General features: G+C 45.2%; 1 protein-coding gene across 1 annotated transcript in view; it reads right to left on the reverse strand.

Annotated features, from left to right (window-relative positions):
• The window catches only part of LOC137417405 (disabled homolog 2-interacting protein-like), a gene marked incomplete at its 3' end in the record, with an annotated part of 73,266 nt that overhangs the window by 20,347 nt on the left and 30,668 nt on the right, over positions 1 to 22,251 (reverse strand). Inside the window, exons 2-7 of the mRNA XM_078772662.1 lie at positions 8,897 to 8,949; positions 7,775 to 7,872; positions 2,484 to 2,621; positions 2,041 to 2,259; positions 642 to 795; positions 391 to 581 (exon numbers count right to left, since the gene is read on the reverse strand). Of these exons, the coding sequence (XP_078628788.1) occupies positions 391 to 581; positions 642 to 795; positions 2,041 to 2,259; positions 2,484 to 2,621; positions 7,775 to 7,872; positions 8,897 to 8,949 (853 nt within the window). The remainder of the gene's footprint in view (positions 1 to 390; positions 582 to 641; positions 796 to 2,040; positions 2,260 to 2,483; positions 2,622 to 7,774; positions 7,873 to 8,896; positions 8,950 to 22,251) is intronic.

The raw sequence follows: 22,251 nt of genomic DNA on the forward strand, positions 1-22,251 counted from the left end.
GCGTTAATTCAGCGATTGACCGGGATTCGAACCCAGGATCCTAGGTATCCTAAGCCGGCACCCTAGCCGCTAGCCCAACACCAGGGATCTTCACCAAGATCGAATCAATTCGTCATTGTCACACAACCAACCTGTCCACCAAATTTCATCCAAATCCATTCATAAATTTTTGAGATATCCTGCTCACAGACAGACAGACGGGTGAAAATACAACCTCCATCCACCTTTGGTGGCGGAGGTCAAAAGTGGGAAACTAGCGATCAAGAAGAGGATGGAAAGAATATAGCAGGAAGAAAAGACAAGGGATCTAGGTGGAGAGATAGGTAGAGGATCCCAAAGTCCACAAAATATTACAAGGAAGGTCCATTCGTCGGGCCAGCTGTGTCTCACCTTGGCATTCCCGGTGCTCTGTAAAATGTAAACGAGGGCACGTGCCACCTCCTCCTTGCTCTTTACTGACAGTAGGGGCTCGAGAGCAGCACATAGTGCTCCGTGCCGTGTTGTTATGTGCTCCGCAAACTCCTTGTAGCACTCCATGGGGAGCACCGCGATGCTCAAAAAACGTGCCTTTATGCGTAGGGCTGCAGGTGGGGATGCAGCCTTACCCGCACCACTCAGCTTAGTGGCGGCCCCACTCACACCACCCCCGCCACCACCGGGCCCGCTGCCACCGGGAGTTGAAATGGCGTACCATTTCTCAACAAACTGGCGGCCCCGTACCGCCATCATCGGTATCATGACCAGCCCCACATAACCACTCGCCTTGTCTTTCTTCTTCTTGATTTTCTCTTGTTCCTGTGGAAGAGGTGAAAGAGGGCATGATGAAGACCAAAAAAAATGGATGGGTTCTCTGGAAAAAAAAACAAAAAAACAATGGACATAAGAAGAAAAGAACAAAGAACAGTGGAAAAAAATGGTGAATAAGCGACAAACAAGAGAGATAAAAATAAATAGCGAGTTCAGGTAAGCAGGCGCTGAGTGCAATATGGGATTGTAATTATTTAAGGAACAAATTGTGGATTAGGATTAGATCACAGATACGATCAGCTGGTTGCATCATCAATACGGTGTAGTTATCGTCATCACAAGTCATTGTAGATCTCATTATGCTACCTCGCTGCATGTTATCTCTTGTGTTGTGATCAGAATGCTGCATCAAGGAGGACGCCTCCCTTCATGGGAGATGTTACGCTTGTTGTTCCACCTGCTCTTGTGACTTACGGACGTTAAATATCTCGCGGTCTTTCAAAAAGAGCATGCCGATGTACGCCGGTGCCCTGGCCAAATTCTGCATTCTTGGGCTGGTATAGAGTGTGGACGCAATGCATCAGCAGCGTAGCTGTACCAAGTTTGCTGTGTTTAACCGCCAACTGTCCGATCAGCTGTACGGATCCAGCACTCGGGAGGAATGAATCCTTTAATTGTTACAGGAGCCCGTTTACCTATGTTGTTGCAATGTTCACAAAGGAGCATCGCCCGTGATCACCTTTAAAGCTTCAGAGCGAAAACCCCCTGCACTGACAAGACTTGGATTCAAATTCAATCCTTCCGGGCTCTACCTCAGGCCAATGGGGCTAGCAAACCCCGTGTGACAATGAGCAATGTCCGTGCATAGCTGCTAAGCCAGCTCCGCAAAACTTTTAGGCCGTTGCTCTTGCCCTAACCAGGTGATAGACCCAGGAGATGATGGTGCATTATTTTCTGGATGGATTCTTGTGTACGGATCCCCTGTAGCCTATATGTTTTCACACATCGCTGGTAATCCACAAATACCTTTCAGGGATGCCTTTTCAAATGAACTATGGTAATATGCCTTTGGCGAGCTGGCTATATGCGCACTCTATTCGGAGGTCATTATGGCAGTACCTGCCGACAACTTGGTCAGTCGGTTGCCGACTGCTTTTGCAATGGCATGAGTGTTTTCACTTTGTCGATTCCACATTTTTGTTAGCTTTTTACCGTCGGTATAAGGCATTCCTGTTTCCCAAATTGTCCAACGATTTGATTTGCTATTTGGCCAATTAGCCGTTTGTTACGTACCTTGTACAAGTGTATGGTCAAGTGTCGAGCGGAAGACGGTAAAGCTGCAAACTCAAACTGCTCTCCCCAAAAGAGGTTCTCACGCCGCGCCTTGCTCGTGGTTCGTGCACACAGGGCGTCATCCACACACACCTCACAGAAGTAGCGGCGTTTCGGTGGAAGGTCTCTCGCTTCGATCACCCACACCCGAAGGGAATTCTCCACACGCCGAGTGTTGTCCTGTCAGGCGGCCGGTGGAATTGGACAAAAAGGTCATGGCTTGGAACATCCTTCGGAGCAATCCACACCGTTGCAATCTTTGCATGTTTACCTGTGCAGCTTAAATTTGGGTATAACTCGAAAAATGATATCAAAGATGAAGAAGTCCTGAATCCATTTTGTATAAAGCATCCTCGACTGCAACCGCTTTAAGTCACCGAGGTTGCCGATTCCAAATGGCCCACCTGCCAACTCAGAATGCTAAACGCCAATCGGAAAAAGAAGATCGTGTACAGACCGTGAGAATCAAACATGTCCACATGGAAATTCTTAAACTTGGCGACTTTATGCTCGGTGGCGTGAGCAATATTTCGAGGTATGCACTGTGGGTTTATCGATAGTGGTCTTTGTGGATTCAATCATTTTGTTCACCTCTCCGTTGTTATTATTCGATAAATTGATAAGCAATTGTCGGATATACATATCACCAGCAATGAGCCTCATTTTATGCCACGTTTCATTAAAAACACAGAACCCAGAGCCGTACACACTTTGTCTTGGTCCCTCCTGTTTGCCTGCAAGGCAGTGGAGCGACAGGGACGCGGTGGGAAGCCGGCTGCAGGTGGAGACGAGGGAGAGGTTTGTGGACGTCTCGCCTGATGGCTCGGCTCCAATTACTGTGCGCTGCCTGAATTATTGATGTCGTTTACATGCAGCACGCTCAAGACAAGGCCAAAATGGATGCTTGGCCAATTTTGCTGCCTGGTTGGATGATGTGTCCAAGTTACGGAATTTAAACTTTCTGAACACTTGTCGTGAAACACAATGAGCGACATTCCAAGATGTGTCAAAGCAACGACTACGGCAAGAATTGCACAAGAAAAACATATTATATACCACCCGAACAATAATAGGAGGCCAACTTTCAAGTAAGGCTGTGCTGGTACACTGGAGGATTTTTTCCCCACGATTTTCCGGATTTTACGTGAATTCCCCCCGTTTTACAAAAATACACGAGACACGACATATCCAGAAAACATTACCACGTGAAAACGGATTGCTTATGGGAGTTCAATAGAATTGGAGATGAGCATAAAGCATTTAAAGTGCTTGGTAGTGAAAGTAAAATGATGGATTTAAAATAAGGTGAGGAACATCAAAGATGGGGGAGACATCCCCGATGGCTCGAACGCCATCGCTTCTTCAGTCGGACACAATTGGTGAGCATATGTCGCATACAAACATACTGACGATGGGAGGTAAACGGTAGATTGACACCGGCATGGCGTAAAACTCAGGCTATTGTGCCATAAGAAACAGCCAATGGAGGCAGCTTGCTTTGCCAATAAATCTCCAGCATTACCCGAGCGTAAAGTAGGCAGCTGCTTGGATTTCATGAGGGCCCACCATTGGAATCGATACATGAACAAACAACAATATCTTGAGGAGCAAATGAGTCTTCTGATGGTTTGACAAGGGATTTGATGCCATTCATTCATCGTAGAGGGCATATTTCAATGAAGGTTTGTTTGGTGACGAGGAAGTGCAGCTGCACACTTGTAGTTCCAAACCCAATGCAGGTCGTCGTTGAAGGATTTTGATTCAATTTATTCGGAGAAAGTTCCTTATTAGTGCAGCTCATAGATGCATCGTCATCACGAAAAATTAACTCTGGCCAGTGTGGCATGCAAATATGGATGCTGTGCCACTAAAATACAACGCCAACACATGTCACGATGACAAAGAGCTTGGTTCCTTCACAGACATTTATAAGGGGCTAAATCATCGGTGACCTTCCACACCGTAAAGGTCATTCGCCGCTTGTGATATTGAAAAATACAGCTCCTCGGGACATCTACGGACACTCATCACAGCACACCTTCGGAGTTGAGGTCGAACCCCGATGTATATTTCACACACGGAGACACACACACACACACACACACACACACACACACACACACACACACACACACACACACACACACACACACACACACACACACACACACACACACACACACACACACACACACACACAGACATGTCAGGTCCACATCCTACAACCTTCATCTATCTATAATTCCAGTAATCTCTGTACGTTTGTACGTTTGTACGTCTGTACGTTTGTCTGTGACCGCTGTTTCTCGACAACTACCGGTCCGATATACTTGAAACTTGCCAGGTATATTGCTGGGGACCCGAGGATGTGCCTTTTCAAGGTTTGAAATTAATCGGACAAGTACTTACCGAGCTATGGCGATTTAGCCGTTCGCCGTTCGCTTTGCCGTTGCGAATGGACCAAACCATTCATGTAAATAGAGGGGGGGGGGGGGTTCTGTGGTCGTTCGCTTTGGCTTTGCGAATGGACCAAACCATTCATGTAAATAGAGGGGGGGGTTCTGTGGTCGTTCGCTTTGGCTTTGCGAATGGACCAAACCATTCATGTAAATAGAGGGTGGGGGTTCTGTGGTCGTTGCGAATGGACCAAACCATTGTTTTTTTTTTGCAGTTTTTTTTTTTTTTGCAGTTTTTTTTTTTTTTGCAGTTTTTTTTTTTTTGCAAGGAACGGGCACCCACGTACGGGCACGTCCTAGCTTATATATAGTACGGGCATGCCCTAGTTTCCACAATGCCACCAGCGTTTTGCCTTTATGTGCTTTCCTGTTGTTATTGCCAACATGGCTCCAATCTGTAACTGTGCAGCCTGAGGACATCAACTCAGTTTTAGACTGTACGGGGCAATGTTGCTGTCCCTCACAGACAGAAGCGCTTGTTTAATTGTGGTAGCATTCGCAAAGCTGTATCTGAGATGCATTAAAAGACAAATAACCAGTTATAAAAACCACTGGTAACTCTTATTCATCTGGAAAGTTTTTTTTTAAAAGTATAGTGCTTTTACACAGAGTTTGTAGGTCATTAAAGAGATGTACAGGGGAGGGGAGGGTGGGTCAATTGAGATGGTGATGAGTCACCATTTTGAAGGAATGGAGAAGGTAACGGCATTGGACAAAGACAAGGAAGCAAATCAATATACAAGTGAAAAAAAACCACAAAGGAATAGATGAAAGTATACAGCTCCGATTTGAGCAGGATTAACAAGAGAAAAGATACCAGATGAGCAGGTGCTGATGGCGATGACAGAAGGAGTGATGGCCATATTTTGAGCAGTCAACGTGTAACAGGCCTTTCACAATAATGTTAATCAACCATGAGCTTTCAACAAAATTGTGAATGGTGTTGAAATGCTCAAAGAATGTCGAAAGTTACCTTTCATCGACTTTATAGTAGATTCTCAAGGAGCACAACATATATTTAAGCTATGGGCACAAATGTGAACGCTAATCCATTGATACCAGACACACGTGGATGCACGTCAGTCATATTACCCATTCAGATAACATTCAGAAAGTCACGTTACCATTTTAACACGAATATCTCCAACTTTTTTTTTTTTTTTGCAATACAAGATCGAGTGAAAGAGCTAACATTAATCACACAAAAAGGCAACCAACACATAACACACAAAATAAGGGGAGCGGACCACAAGATGGGGAGAAAGGGGGAACGACACAAACACAACATTTGAGAGCAAGGACATCGAGAGAAATGTGGGAGGGGGAGGGCTTGGGGAGAGGTGGGAGAGGTATAAAACATCAACACTGCAAGGACTTCCAGGAAAGAAGTTGGAATTTCAATAAAAGTGCATCTGGGGTGAATTAGTGGGGGTAGAAAAGATCAAGGTTTTGCATGGGGAAGTTTTTATGATGGTTTTATGATGTTTTAATTTTTATGATGGTTTTAGAAGATTTTAGAAAATCCTCTCTATCTCTTTGCTGATGACTCCACTCTCTGCCACTCTATTCCTCATCCATCAGATCGGCAGTCTGCAGCCTCCTCACTCTCTGGACACATGGACAAAATCACAGACTGGTTAAACAGGTGGAACATGTCTTTCAATCCTGACAAATCTCTCACTCTTACAATGTCTCTCCGAAAAGACCAACTGGACAACCTCACTTCTGCCATCTGGTCTCACTATCTGCCATGATCTTTCCTGGGAAAACCACATTTCCAAGCTGGCCTCCAAAGCCAGTCGCCGACTGGGCATCCTCCGTCATGCAAAGTCTTTCCTTGGCACACCTGAGCTCCTCATCACATGCAAGGCTTTCATCCGCAGCTCAATAGAATACTCAAATGGAATACAGCTCAAATGAATACGCCAGCTCTCTCTGTGCTCTGTCCTCCAAATATTCCTACAGGTCGCACAAGATCTGCCAGCAACCGTCTTATGGTTAAATTGCCAAAATCAAGACTCTCTGCTCACCTTCTCTTTCATTCCTCTTTACTCCCACTTCTGGAACAAACTCCCCCACTCTCTTCAATCCCACTCCTCCCTCCAGGTCTTTAAAACAGCTGTTCACCACCATCTCTTATCTTCCCCCGTCCAAAACCTTGATCTTTTATACCCCCCCACCCCACCCCCGACCCCTTCCCATGCCTCCCTCCCACAAATCTCCCGATGTCCCTGTTCTCTGCTGTTGTGCTTGTGCGCTTCCCTCTCCCTCCTCATCGTGTCTCCCGCTCCCTTTATTGTATGTTTTGTGTCCGGTTTTTTTGTTTGTTTTTTTGTGATTGATGTTAGCTCTTACACGAGCCTTGATCTTGGATACAAAAACAAAATAATAATAATAAGAATCAGTTCATCTTTGCATCATAATATATACTTATACCAAGTTTGGGCAAAATCCCATCGACGGTTCACAAGTTAGAACAGCAACAGATGTTTTCCTTAATGTGACCTCTGACCTCTTCATCCAAAAATGTAATCAGTTCACGTTTACATCATTGTAATACCTGTACCAAGTTTGATTTAAATCCCATCAGCTGTTCTCAAGTTATCATATTTTTACCTGACATGACCTCTGAACTTTGATCTGTTGATGCCACAAGCCAATCAGTTCATGTTTGTATCATAAACACGAATACCAGTGTTTGTTCAAAATCCCGTTACTGGTTCACGAGTTGGCGCAGCAACATAATTTTTACTTAACATGACCTGTGACCTTTGACGTCTTGATCCTGAAATTAAACAGTTAATCTTTACATCATTATACATACCTGTGCCAAGTTTGAATTAGATAGCTTCAGTCATTCTCAAGTTATAGACCTATCCCAGACTTTAACCTTTGACCTCTTGACGCCAAAATCAAATAATTTCATCTTTGCATCATAATACATTGTTGCATAAACTTTGGGCAGAATGACATCACTGGTTCACAAGTTATTGCGGTAACAGGATTTTTACCAAACATGACCTCTGACCTTTCACCCCGTGACCCCAAAATCTAATCAGTTAATCTTTACATCATTATACATACCTGCACCAAGTTTGACTAAGATCCCTTCAGCAGTTCTCAAGTTATCGCAGTAATGAAAGCCTATCACGGACGGACGGACGGACAACCTGAAACCATAATGCCTCCCGCGACTTCGATAACGGAGGCACAAAAAGTAAATCTAATGTCTTGCTTACCACCACCTCCGGCAGCTCGTACTCTTCAAAATCAGGTCTGCAATAACGACCATCACTGGAAGTGCTCTCATCGTCTTCACCATGACGGAGAGAAGATCCTGGAAAGAAGAAGCAAAATGGACATGAAACAGATATTGTGACAGAAAAAGATCAATGGACAGAATATCACGAAGTTCAGGTGTGTGTGCATTGTGGAAATAAGACATCAATTTCATAAATTAGTCTTCGTCTTCTTCTTTGCCAGCCAGGTGTTCACATACCATATCCCCTAGTAAGAGATCAAGGGCTCAGAACATGCAGAATTGGCCCAAGTCCTTGAGCAACTGTTTGGCTAGGCCTGACATCATCGTCGTGGATAAAGGCAGGAATTTGGAATTTGTCCAGAGTGCCAGTGATAGCTCCACTACTCTTGGTGAAGGTCACCATGTGATCTTTAACGCTCACCACCTCATGCCGGCACACGGGATACCCAGTTTAAGCACCATCTCACGTCATCCATCCTCATGACCATGATCTATATGAACCGCATTAACCCTTCCCAACCCAAACCAATCACTTGCTTCCTTTCAGCGTTTCCTCCACCTCAATGATCACGTCGTTTTACATTTTCATTGAAATTGATTTGCACTCTCACCATCATCTGGTACCGTCTACGATTCAGAGGTTGCTTCTTCAGGAACACCATTCAAATGTCTATCCAGCAGCTCGATCTTTAACTTCCTCATCTATTCCATCATCTTGTCTGTCCATTTTAATCCTTGCCTTCCTCCTCTTCCATCAACATTTCCAATCAGTATTGTTTTGTATTGGTTGAGGTGATTCTCAGCGTGGCCAAATATTACACATTGGGTCCCTCTGAACGATAGTTACACCTGTGACCGAGTGAAGCTGCTAAAACACTGCCATGGCATGACTGGAGAATCAAAACAAAAAGTTTGGAGCATTCACGGGAAAGATTGCTGTGATGAGAGGACGTTGTTTGCGTCACTGTCGTGAGGAACAAGCAGCCACCACCGGCAAATTGGAAAATAAAGAAAACAACAACAAAACATTTTCAGGTCTCTCTTCTTGGACTTGTAAATAAGTGTATATTTTGTGAAAAGATAAATTCTCAAAACTCACCAGGAAGCAGCTCTTCATCAACAGAACCATTCGACACTTTATGCTCCGCATTCCTGCAGAAAACAGATTTTGTAAAGCTGTCGTTAAATAAATGTCACAAATAAGAAACAATAGCAGAATAAAAATGCCGTCAGGCAGGAGAAAATCAGCTGCATCGGTTCTTTGTGTTTTCTACATTCAGACAGAAACACCACCACTACACTGTGCTACCCTACCAAGTATCTTCATACCTGATATCTCTACTAACCTTCACTCTTTCATTCCTCTTTTCTCTTGCCTCTGGAACAAACTCCCCCACTCCCTTCAATCCCACTCCTCCCTCCAGGTCTTCAAAACAGCTGTTCACCACCATCTCTTATCTTCCCCCATCCAAAACCTTGATCTTTTCTGCCCCCGCTAATTCACCCCAGATCTACTTTTTTTGAAATTCCAACTTCTTTCCTACAAGTCCTTGCAGTGTCCATATGGTTAATACCTCTCCCACAGCACTCTCCCTCCCACAGATCTCTCAATGTCCCTGCTCTCAAATGTTGTGTTTGTGTCCTTCCCCCTCTCTCCCCATCTTGTCTGCCGCTCCCCTTATTATATGTTTTATGTGTCAGTTTGACTTTTTGTGTGATTGTTAGCTCTTTCACGAGCCTCGATCTTGAATAAAAAATAATAATAAAAAAAGGAATTTAAGACAATATTTATCTGCTGGGTTTAGAGTAAAGAAAGTTAATAGAATTTTAGAATGTAAATAAAGTCATTGTTAAAAGACCTATATTGATGTTAATACAAAAAGGAGAACGGAAGCAAAAACATATTTTGAGAAGGACTTTTACAAATTAATCAATAATGCTGTATTTGGAAAAACTATGGAAAATGTTAGGAATGGACAAAACATAAGACTTGTTACATACCGGAAACAGGCATCTAAATTAATTAATAAACCAAGTTTTCAAAGGTTGGAGGTGTTTTCAGAGAACTTATTGTGCTTTTCATTTGAATAAAGAGAGCATTGAAATGGATAAACCTATTTATATGGGAACATCAATTATTGACTTGTCAAAGTTGTTAATGTATCACTACTTTTACAACAACTTAAAGAGGAGATATGTGGATGATATTAATCTACTTTTATGGATACAGAGTTTTATTTTCAAAATCAATACGGAAGATATTTATGAGGATATGTCTCAGGATGTTTCAACATGATACAATGATAGATATTATGATAGATATTATGATACAAGCAATTATAAATCAGATAACAAACTATTCTCGACAAAGAATAAAAAGGTTATTGGAAAGTTTAAAGATGAATTGGGTGGAAAGATAATGAGTGAATTTGTAGGATTGAGAGCAAAGGCTTATGCTTATAAATATATTGATAATAATATTGACAAGTCAGAAGACGACGATGGTTCACGAGCGAGCGGTATTCAATGACAAAGGACGGACTATAAGCGAAACAGGCCCGGACTGGGGGGGTCGGGGGCCCACGTGGCAGGTGTCGGCCCCTGGATTGCGGTGTACATGCCTATTTACAAAGGGCCGCAATGCGCTGCATGCGCAGGCCTTTAAGAGCCAGCTGTACGTAATTGTGTCGGGTTTTGGCCTGGAAATGTCAAAACGAAGGTTCCTGACCTTGAAATGAGATAGAATATAATGTATAAATGCCGTCAGGCAGGAGTTCGGGTTCGGTTGCGAGAGGACGCTGGCGTTGCATATTCGCCGCTTCTCCGACTGGATGGATGTACAGGGTCTGCTTCTACCTTTCTGACCTGACATCTCACACCTGTCCTGCCTTTTCACACCCGCACGTGCCGCGTGTTCTCCGGCTGGATAACGGAATCTGCTTTTGATGGTACGGAATACGGAATTCGAAAGGCCCACTCCCGTTGATTGTGGCCGTGGCCTTGTTTGCCGGTGGCCTTGTGGCCTTGTTTGCCGCTGTGGTCTTGATTAGCGGCTGCAGCCGTTTGCCGCTGCGTTTGCCGCTGCGTTTGCCGCTTTGCCTCCTCGACCTTGGCCTCGTACTCGTCCCTTCGCTCCTGCCTGGCATGGCTCTGAAGTACTCCGCCGCAAGGCTTCTTCTGCTCAATACCCGCTCCACCCCATCATGCATCTCTGCCATCAAATCAAATGGACTCCTCCGACGACCCAGGTACATTCACCGTGGCTCCGGTCGCAAGTTTGTTTATTTGCAATCAGGTCACTCCATCCCCGTCCTCTGGTCGGCTCAGCGCACTCTCACTCTTCGTCCCAGCGCACCTGGTCACAGCAACCCACACGATCGCACCTCTTGCCTACGAACCCTGGCTAAATCACCTGAATTCATCCCTGCTGTTCAAAACAACATCAAACTCACCCTGTTCAACACCCGGTCCCTCAACAATAAATGCCTCATCCTGAACGAATACATCCTGGATAACAAACTGGACTTTCTCTGTCTCACCGAAACCTGGCAACAACCTCTGGACTACTACACACTCAACCTCACCACACCCAATGGATATTCCTACGTCAATAAACCACGCTCGGAGGGCCGAGGTGGTGGAATTGCCGTTATCCACCGTCAAGACATCAAGACCAACCTCATCTCCATCTCATCTGCTCCATCATTTGAACACCTGGCTTTAAAACTCTCTGGTCACACGCAGTCAGTCATGGCTGTCGTCTACCGCCCTCCCAAACCACACCCATCATTCCTGTCTGACTTCTCCTACTTTCTGACCCAGCTATGTTCCCTCTCCCCCTCAATCCTCCTCCTTGGTGATTTCAATATCCACATGGACTCCACTGACTCCACAATAACCACTGACTTCACTGATTTACTCACCTGCTTTAACCTCACTCAACATGTCGACTTTCCTACCCATATCCGTGGTCACATTTTGGACCTTGTCTGCTCCACTGGATTAAATTTGCACCATCTCTATGGCTCCGACCTCACCCTCTCTGACCACTTAGCCATCACTCTGACCATCAACATCCCCGCCCCAACACCAAGGCATTATCGCACAATCAACTTCCGTAAGCTAAACGCTCTTTCACCTACCTCATTCTCATCCACCCTCTCTGAAAAAATGTCCACTTCTCCCTTCATTGACCTCCACACCCCTTCCGACCTCACTGACTACTACAACCACACTCTCTCCTCCTGCCTTGACCAGCTTGCGCCTGTAAAAACCAAAACAGTTTCTTTCACCCATTCTGCTCCCTGGTTTACCCCTGAACTCCACCTGATGAAAACTCGTGCTCGCCAACTTGAAAGACTCCGCAATAAAACGGGTCTCACAGTTCACTCCCAAGCCTACAAGGACCACATACAACACTACAAAGATGCCCTCTCCCGCGCCCGCTCTGCCTACTACTCTCAAATTATCCACTCTGGCTCCGGAAACCCAAAAGCACTCTTCCCGACAATAAACAAACTCCTCCGCCCCCTGAACACCACCACCCAGTCATTCACAGTAGACAACTGCATCTCCTTCCTCTCTTTCTTCCAACGCAAAATTGACAACATCTACAACAGCTTGACCACCGCCGCACCCGCTCCCCCTCCAACCACCTGCCCCCCCTTGTCCTGCCATCCCCTGTCTCGGTTCTCCCCAATCTCTCCTACTGACCTCTCTGAACTCCTCATAGGAATGAAAACTGCCACCTGCACTCTTGACCCCATCCCCTCCAGCTTTGTCAAAGCCTCCCTCCCTGCTCTCTCTCCACTTATCATTACAACAATAAACTCCTCCCTGTCTACAGGCATCGTCCCACCTTCCCTCAAAATTGCTGCTGTTACCCCCATTCTAAAAAAACCTGGTCTAAACCCTGACACCCTAAACAACTTCAGACCCATCTCCAACCTACCCTTTCTGTCAAAAGTTTTGGAACGCGCTGTAGCCACTCAACTCAAACATCATCTCTCTGCCAATAACTTGTATGAAACATTCCAATCCGGATTCCGCTCCAACCACAGTACTGAAACTGCTCTCCTCAAAATCACCAACGACCTTCTCCTCTCCTCTGACGCTGGCAACCTCAACATTCTCGTCCTCCTCGACCTCAGCGCTGCCTTTGACACCATCGATCACACTATCCTCCTCACCCGACTTGAATCCACCTTTAACGTCACCGGCACTGCCCTCTCTTGGATTAAATCATACCTCTCTGACAGATGCCAGTTCATCTCCATCAATAACTGCAAATCCCCCACTGCTCCCCTCCCCCAAGGTGTCCCCCAAGGTTCAGTTCTTGGCCCCCTCCTCTTCATCCTTTACCTGTCCCCGCTCGGTCACTTAATCCGCCGTCATGGTCTCCAATTCCACTGCTTCGCCGATGACATCCAGCTTTTCATCTCCACCAAGTCCGTCTCCACCGACACCCACTCTATCCTGACAAACTGCATCACTGAAATAAAATCCTGGCTTCAAATCAACTTCCTCAAGCTTAACTGTGATAAATCTGAAATAATCATCATTGGCCCAAAAACGCTCACAAAATCCACCCATAACTTTGCCCTCAACATCGACGGTATCCCAGTATCCACCTCCCCTCACATCCGGAATCTTGGCGTCATCTTTGACCAAACCCTTTCCTTCGACAAATACACTAAACAGATCACAAAGTCAGCCTTCTTTCACCTGAAAAACATTGCCCGTCTCCGCTCATCCCTCTCCTCCACGGCTGCAGAAACCCTCATCCACGCCTTCATCACCTCCCGTCTGGACTACTGCAATAGCCTCCTCTATGGTTCACCCTCAAAAATCACCAATAAACTCCAATACATTCAGAACTCCGCTGCCCGTCTACTCACTCATTCCCGGACCCGTGACCACATCACCCCCGTCCTTTACAAGCTTCACTGGCTCCCCATCCCCCAGAGAATCCAGTACAAAATCCTCCTCTTGACATACAAAGCCCTCCATAACCTGGCCCCATCCTACCTGGCTGACCTCCTCTCCAGACACACTCCCACCCGCAACCTCCGCTCTGCTGGTACCAACCTCCTGACCCCCTCCATCCGGACCAAATTCAGATCCTGGGGGGACAGGGCCTTCTCCATCGCTGCTCCCACCCTCTGGAACTCACTACCTCACACCATCAGAGACTCCTCCTCACTCACCACATTCAAAACATCACTAAAGACCCACCTGTTCAACGCTGCATTCAACATTCAACCCACAGCATTTAACCCCTGACTATCTCTTCTCCTTCTCCCTCCTTTTGCTTTAAATATTTCCCTATTGATTCTTGTCTTGTCTTTTTGATTCTTGTCTTATATATATGCCGTATATCGCTGCTGTTTGTTTTCTTGATTCTTGTCTTTTTGCAATTGTTGTTTTCATGTATTGTTATGCATTATGTTTTCCACTCTGTCAAAGCGCCTTTGGGCTTCTGGAAAAGCGCTATACAAAATAAATGAATTATTATTATTATTATTATTATTATAATCAGTTATGACGTTAGTTAGCTACACAATACCAAAAATTGGGTTCGATTCTGACAACTTTGAAAATTTGACCTTTGTGACCTTCAAAGGTCAAAGGTCGAAGATTCTGAAATTTGTTGGAAAACTTGTATTTCATGATGTATGTGATAATATAAAAACATGTATGACATTTCACCCTATCAGGAAGCGAAGAATGTAATAAAACCATCAAAAATCGACTTTTCTAAATTTTGTGACCTTGTGACCTTGACCTTGGGGCGAAAATGAAAAATCGAGCTCCGTGGGGCTAGACACGTGACATTGGCCTAACCAAATATCGAAACCCCTGTCAGATTCCACCAACTCCCTCGGAGAAGATGTAGCTTGAAATCGGTTACCCCCGAAAAAGACATCTTTTTCGGGCATGGCTCCGCCCACAATGGCGCAATACGCCCACTCTCGGCATGACACAACTAGATCATGATATCGACCTCCCACCCAAATTTCATCAAGATCGGATGATATCATCGGGTAGTTATGCTGCGGACAGACAGACACACAGACACACACCCATGACGAATATAGTGGTCACTCTGTTTGACAACTCGTGAACCAAAAATAGTGATAAAAAGTTAAAGGGGGAAAAGAAAAATGTAATCAAAGAAACAATAAACTTTGAACATTATTACAAATGTTTAACCTTTGAGAAAGAAGAGTACAGAAAAATGAATACAATAAGAAGTTATAAACATCAATTATTTTCAGAGGAGGTAAATAAGAAGGTATTGGGGGCTTTTGATGAGAGGTTTATTTTAGACAATGGAATTGACAGCCTCCCTAATGGTTATAAGTGTTAAGATAAGTATAAGTGTTAAGATAAGTATAAGTGTTGAGATAAACATGAGTTAAGATATTTAAAAGATAAGTATGAGTGTTAAGATATAAATATGAATTAGTTTAAAAAGGAAATGGGGGTGGGGGGGGGGGGGGGGTTAACGGGCTCCCCCCACCTTTTTTAGTGGCATACAAATGGTATAACCAGCAATAACCAAACCACAGAATGGAGAAAATCACATCCTTGGTCTAAAAATGGAAAACGTACAACTCAGGGGGTTCTCAGACAAGAGCAACAAGAGAGGTTTATCATTTCATCTCTGCCTAACAAAGATACTTAAACCAAGAACCAAGTTCAAACATACTGTCACGTCCGTGGCCAGCCTTGGACCAGAGCAGTCTTGACCTTGGCCTTGGACCAGAGCAGTCTTGACCTTGGCCTTGGACCAGAGCAGTCTTGACCTTGGCCTTGGACCAGAACAGTCTTGACCTTGGCCTTGGACCAGAGCAGTCTTGACCTTGGCCTTGGACCAGAGCAGTCTTGACCTTGGCCTTGGACCGGACCAGAGCAGTCTTGACCTTGGCCTTGGACCGGACCAAACCAGCCGACCAGTTAACTCCGAGGTGTATTTCGAAACTTGGCGGGATTATCGTTGGCGCGCGCGGGAAACGTTAAAGGCCTAATCTAGTCAGACGGTCTCCACGGGATTTTATTCCTCGACCCACAAAGGAGGAAACGAATACGACACAAAAGTGAAATGCAACAATAATGAATTTATTAAAATAAACAGGAAACGTTTATAAACGTTTTAGCTCTTTCAAGAGCCTCCATATTGTATAAAAATAAAAAAAAAGGCAAAATTAATGTTGAGGTTAAAAATAACCTATTATTCCTAATTTGAGATGTCTGCACTATTAAGATACACGAAACAGACAACGGGATGATTGAAGAAAATAAAAATAAAATGCACCCTTCGACGTGGCACTGAGCTCCGGTGTCGACGAGTACTTCGTTGGGATCGGTCGCTGAGACGACCGCACGTCAAAACGTCCGAACAATGGCGCTGGTCGATCGTGCAGCGCACCGAGCAGTGCAGCAGGCGGCCAACGTTCCCCCGCTACATCAACTTGGCAAAGGCTCCACAAAGCCACGAATGCTCTCTTTTTAGCGCACACGAGGAGAGCGACCGTCGACCACAAAGCGAGCATCAGAGAACTAGAAACTGCTTCTTCTTCCTCCTCCTCCACGATCCACGACCAACGCGACCGCAGCACCAGTTCGAGAGACAGCGACAGGAACTAGGAAGGGACGCAACGACGCATCCTCCTTTTCCCCTTGCTGACGTCACTCCCTGACCAATCCTGACATCCCATTACATCATCCCATGGCTCCTCAACCAGTCACGAATCTCGGGGCGTGGTTTCTCCGTCTCGAGTCAGAGAGGTGGAGTCCAGCCATCCTTCGGGAATGTTTGGCTGGGTGGGGTTCCCTTGCCGATCGGAATGTCCGGTATACTGTCGGCTATTATGGTTGTTGTAATGGCGGCCCTTTTTGATGAAATAAAAACGAAGGGAACGACAACGGCACTCAGAAGAGAGCAAACCTCCGCCTGGTTGGCCATATCACTCAATGGTGATGAATCACTTAAACATAATACGAGCCGGATCGGGATCTTCACCAAAATTGAATTGATTCTTCCTGATCGCACACACAACCTGTCCAACAAGTTTCGTCCAAATCCATCCATAACTTTTTGAGATATCCTGCTATATATTCTTTTTGGCCCGATCTCCCAATGCAGTGGTGAAGAATCACTTTAAAAATTCGAGTAGCCGGATCCGAATCCTGATCTTAACCAAAATCTAACATTTCGTCCTTGTCACATACAGTGCATTCAGAAAGTATTCAGACCCCTTCACTTTTTTCACATTTTGTTATGTTGCAGCCTTATGCTGAAATCGTTTAAATTCATTTTTTCCCTCATCAATCTGCACTCAATACCCCATAATGACAAAGAGATAACAGGATTTTAGAAAGTTTTGCAAATTTATTAAAAAGAAAAAACTGAAATATCACATTTACATAAGTATTCAGACCCTTTGCTTTGACACTTGAAATTTAGCTCAGGTGCCTCCCATTTCTCTTGATCATCTTTGAGATGTTTCTACACCTTGATTGGAGTCCACCTGTGGTAAATTTAATTGATTGGACATGATTTGGAAAGGCACACACCTGTCTATATAAGGTCTCACAGCTGACAATGCATGTCAGAACAAAAACCAAGCCATGAGGTGGAAGGAACTGCCTGCAGAGCTCAGAGACAGGATTGTGTCGAGGCACAGATCTGAGGAAACCTACAAAAAAAAATTCTGCTGCATTGAAGGTTCCCAAGAGCACAGTGGCCTCCACAATTCTTAAATAGAAGAAGTTTGGAACAACCAGGACTCTTTCTAGAGCTGGCCGTCCGGCCAAACTGAGCAATCGGGGGAGAAGGGCCTTGGTAAGGGAGGTGACCAAGAACCCGAAGGTCACTCTTGCTGAGCTCCAGAGATCCTGTGTGGAGATGGGAGAAACTTCCAGAAGGACAACCATCACTTCAACACTCCACCGATCTGGGCTTAATGGCAGAGTGGCCAGAGGGAAGCCTCTCCTCAGTGAAAGACACATGAAAGCCCACTTGGAGTTTGCAAAAGAGCACCTAAAGGACTCTCAGACTGCGAGAAACATGATTCTGTGGTCTGATGAAATCAAGATTGAACTGTTTGGCTTCCGCCTAGCCACTCTGCCATAAAGCCCAGATCGGTGGAGTGTTGCAGTGATGGTTGTCCTTCTGGAAGTTTCTCCCATCTCCACACAGGATCTCTGGAGCTCAGCAAGAGTGACCTTCGGGTTCTTGATCACCTCTGTTACCAAGGCCCTTCTCCCCCGACTGCTCAGTTTGGCCGGACGGCCAGCTCTAGAAAGAGTCCTGGTTGTTCCAAACTTCTTCCAATTAAGAATTATGGAGGCCACTGTGCTCCTGGGAACGTTCAATGCAGCAGAATTTTTTTTTGTAGGCTTCCGCAGATCTGTGCCTCGAAACAATCCTGTCTCTGAGCTCTGCAGGCAGTTCCTTCCACCTCATGGCTTGGTTTTTGCTCTGACATGCATTGTCAGCTGTGAGACCTTATATAGACAGGTGTGTGCCTTTCCAAATCATGTCCAATCAATTAAATTTACCACAGGTGGACTCCAATCAAGGTGTAGAAACATCTCAAAGATGATCAAGAGAAATGGGAGGCACCTGAGCTAAATTTCAAGTGTCAGCAAAGGGTATGAATACTTATGTCAATGTGATATTTCAGTTTTTTCTTTTTAATAAATTTGCAAAACTTTATAAAATCCTGTTTTCTATTTGTCATTATGGGGTATCGAGTGTAGATTGATGAGGGTAAAAATGAATTTAAACAATTTCAGCATAAGGCTGCAACATAACAAAATGTGAAAAACGTGAAGGGGTCTGAATACTTTCTGGTTGCACTGTATGCTACATCTCTGCTAAATTTCGTCTGAATCCGTCCACAACTTTTTGAGATATTTTGTTCACAGATAAACGGAAAGACAAACAGACAGGGGTAAAAACATAACCTCCATCCACCTTTGGCAGCGGAGGTAAAAATCGCAGGATGCAATACATACTGGGAATTATTAATGTTGTGCCCTTTCTGACGAACATAAAACACCACCGTCTGTGTGGTGACACGTAAACACTCTTAACCTGAACATTTACCCTGCTTATGTACATTGAAGTTCTGCATCTTCGCGTCACAAGGTCCATGTTAATTAATACATTCCTACATTTCCGATGAGATTCATCCTTAACCCCACAAACATAACAATACTAATTGTCAATATACTCGATGGTGATGAGTTAAAAAAGAAAATTCAGTTATTCCCTAAAATAGAACAAACAAACATTTGTTGGCTCTCTGTGTGAGTTTAAAGGAAATATGGGGGTCCATTGAGAAGTTAACCTTTGTTGATGGCTTCGATGGGGAAGGGAGAAATAGACAAATTATTTGAGGGATATGGGGTTTTGGCCAAATAGTTTTTCAATTCGAAATTTAGACAGTGTGATACGGGAAAAAATTAAATTTGGGTGTAAGGGGTGAGCGGCAGGGTGGGGAGGGGAAAGGAGAGGGGGCGCTTGTCGGAGGAAAATGTTGGTTTTGAGATAAGCGCCAAAATGGTAAAATGAGTGCAGCGAGTGAGCTATTTTGGTGATTGTCCCAAAACCAACATTTTCCTACTACTCACACCACCTCAACACCCAACACCTTCTCAAAGATAAGTACATGAACTGATTAATTCAATTCATGTGGCGTTAATTGAGAGAAAGCATTATGGGAGAAATGGCTTCCTCAAAGTTCCTTGTATTGGTTGACAGTATTGGTGGTATCTTTCGAATATAATATTGTACAAAGCACTTGGTGCGTCCTTTGTTATGGTTCAAATATTTGCAAACGAAGATTAATATTTTGATACATCTAGTTTAAGTGGTATTCAGTGTGTCACGTGTATCAATAAAAAGCTGAATGCCTCAACTCTGTGTTTACCTCAAAATATTGTCCCAAACCCATCTCTCTCTGTACCCACCTTACCCAGTCGTTCTCTCCTGACAAGGTGGAAAAGTTTCTGTCAAACCGAGACTCTGATTCTGCAACTGGACGAGACGGCATCAGCCTGCGGGACTTAAAATCCTGATCTGCCACTCTTTCACACCCTCTCTCTGTTCTCTTCACCCTCTCTTTTGCTCAAGGTCATTTGCCAGCATCAGCTTGGAAATCAGCCAACATCACCGCTTCACTTTTTTTTTTTTTTTGTATACAAGATCGAGGCTCGTGAAAGAGCTAACATTAATCACACAAAGAGTCAAACCGACACACAAAACACAAAAAACAAGGGGAGCGGCAGACAAGGTGAGGAGAGAGGGGGAAGGACACATACAAAACATTTGAGAGCAGGGACATCGGGAGGACTTGGGGGGAGGTGGGAGAGGTATAAAACATATGAACACTGCAAGGAATCTGGGGCGAATTAGCGGGAGTAGAAAAGATCAAGGTTTTGGATGGGGGAAGATAAGAGATGGTGGTGAACAGCTGTTTTAAAGACCTGGAGGGAGGAGTGGGATTGAAGGGAGTGGGGGACTTTGTTCCAGAGGCGGGAGGAAAGGGGAATGAAAGAGTGAAGGTGAGCAGAGAGCCTCTATTTTGGCAGTTTAACCATAAGAGTGTTGCAGGCAGATCTTGTGCGACCTGAAGGAATATTGGGGGGACAGAGCACAGAGAGAGCTGGGGGAGCAAGGCCGGAGAGGAGTCGGTAGAAGACAGAAAGACCACCAACATGCCTGCGGTGAGTGAGCGAAAGGCCCTCGGAGTTAACTTCATCGCAGGAGATTCCAATGATTCTGAAAGCTTTGGCCTCAACAGCATGAAGCCGAGCTAGGTGTGAGACAGGAGCACCAGCCCAGAGGGAAGAACAGTATTCCATTGAGCTGCGGATGAAAGCCTTGTATGTGGTGAGGAGCTCAGGTGTGCCAAGGAAGGACTTCGCACGACGGAGGATGCCCAGTCGGCGAATGGCTTTGGAGGCCAGCTTGGAAATGTGGTTTTCCCAAGAAAGATCATGGCAGATAGTGAGACCCAAAAGCTTGAGCGACAGAACTTCTTGGACAGGATTGTTGAGAAAGTAGATGGGAGGGTTTTCCAGTCGGTCCTTTCGGAGAGACATTGTAAGAGTGTGAGATTTGTCAGGATTGAAAGACATGTTCCACTTTTTGACCAGTCTGTGATTTTGTCCAGGTCTGCAGACAGTGAGGAGGCTGCAGACTGCCGATCTGAGGGATGAGGAATGAGCGGCAGATAGTGGAGTCATCAGCAGAGAGATAGAGAGGATTTTCCAGAGAGTCGGAGAGATCATTGATGAAGACCAGAAATAGCACAGGGGCCAAAACACTACCTTGGGGAACTCCAGCCAGAACAGGAAGGGGAGATGAGAGAAATCCATTCAGGGCCACACGTTGCCTACGACCAGAGAGGAAGTCAGCAAGCCATGAGTGGAGACTTCCATGGATACCATAGGAGGAGAGTTTGGTGAGCAGAGCTGGGCGCCAGACCGTATCGAAGGCACATGATATGTCAAGTGAGACAGCTCTGATTTCCTGTTTGGCATTGAGGACCTCCATCCATTGTTGAGACAGCAGAAGCAACATGTCCAGAGTAGAATGACCTGGTCTGAATCCAAATTGATGATCGGAGATCAAGCCATTGCAGAAGAGGAAGGATTTGATATCCGAAGTAATGATGGATTCCATGACTTTGCTGATAATTGGAAGCAGGCTGATCGGTCTGTAGTTGCAAGGATCTGTTTTTGCACCTTTTTGTGGAAAGCGGTAATGTTTGCTGATTTCCAAGATGCTGGCAGATGACCTTGAGCAAAAGAGAGGGTGAAAAGAACAGAGAGAGAGGGTGAGATAGAGTGGCAGAGCAGGATTTTAGGACCCGTGGGCTGATGCCGTCTGGTCCAGTTGCAGAATCAGAGTCGAGGTTTGATAAAAACTTCTCCACATTGTCAGGAGAGAAGGACACAGAGTCCAGGAGCAGTTGGGTTCGACTGGGAAAGGTGGGAACGGAGAGAGGCATTCGGCTTTGTCACGTGCGGAGTCAACTGTGTAGCCATTGAGGTCTGGGAACAAACACCAGAAACGGATTTGACCAGACGCCACCAGGATTTGGAGGAAGGAGACAGGTTTGAGAGTTCAATCTTATGAGTGGAGAGATAGTGCTTCCTGGCACTCCTGTGGTTAGACACACACTTGTTTCGAGCTTCGTGGAAGGAACTGACATTGCCTTCAGTTGGATTTGCCTTCCAAGAGGCAAAGGCAAGTTGTTTCAGGGCAACTGCCTCACCACAACTTCCAGTGTACCATGGACGGGAGGAAGGGTAAGACAACTGAAGACGAGATGTGATAAATCTGTGCATGAGAGAGAGCAGTTTGCTTTGGAAGAATTCCCAGGAAGAATTGATGTCAGAGGCAGTAGAGATGGGAGACCAGTCCAGATGATTGAT

The sequence above is a fragment of the Myxine glutinosa genome, chromosome 2, assembly GCF_964187855.1.
Source record: "Myxine glutinosa chromosome 2, kmMyxGlut1.1, whole genome shotgun sequence".
NCBI lineage: Eukaryota > Metazoa > Chordata > Myxini > Myxiniformes > Myxinidae > Myxine > Myxine glutinosa.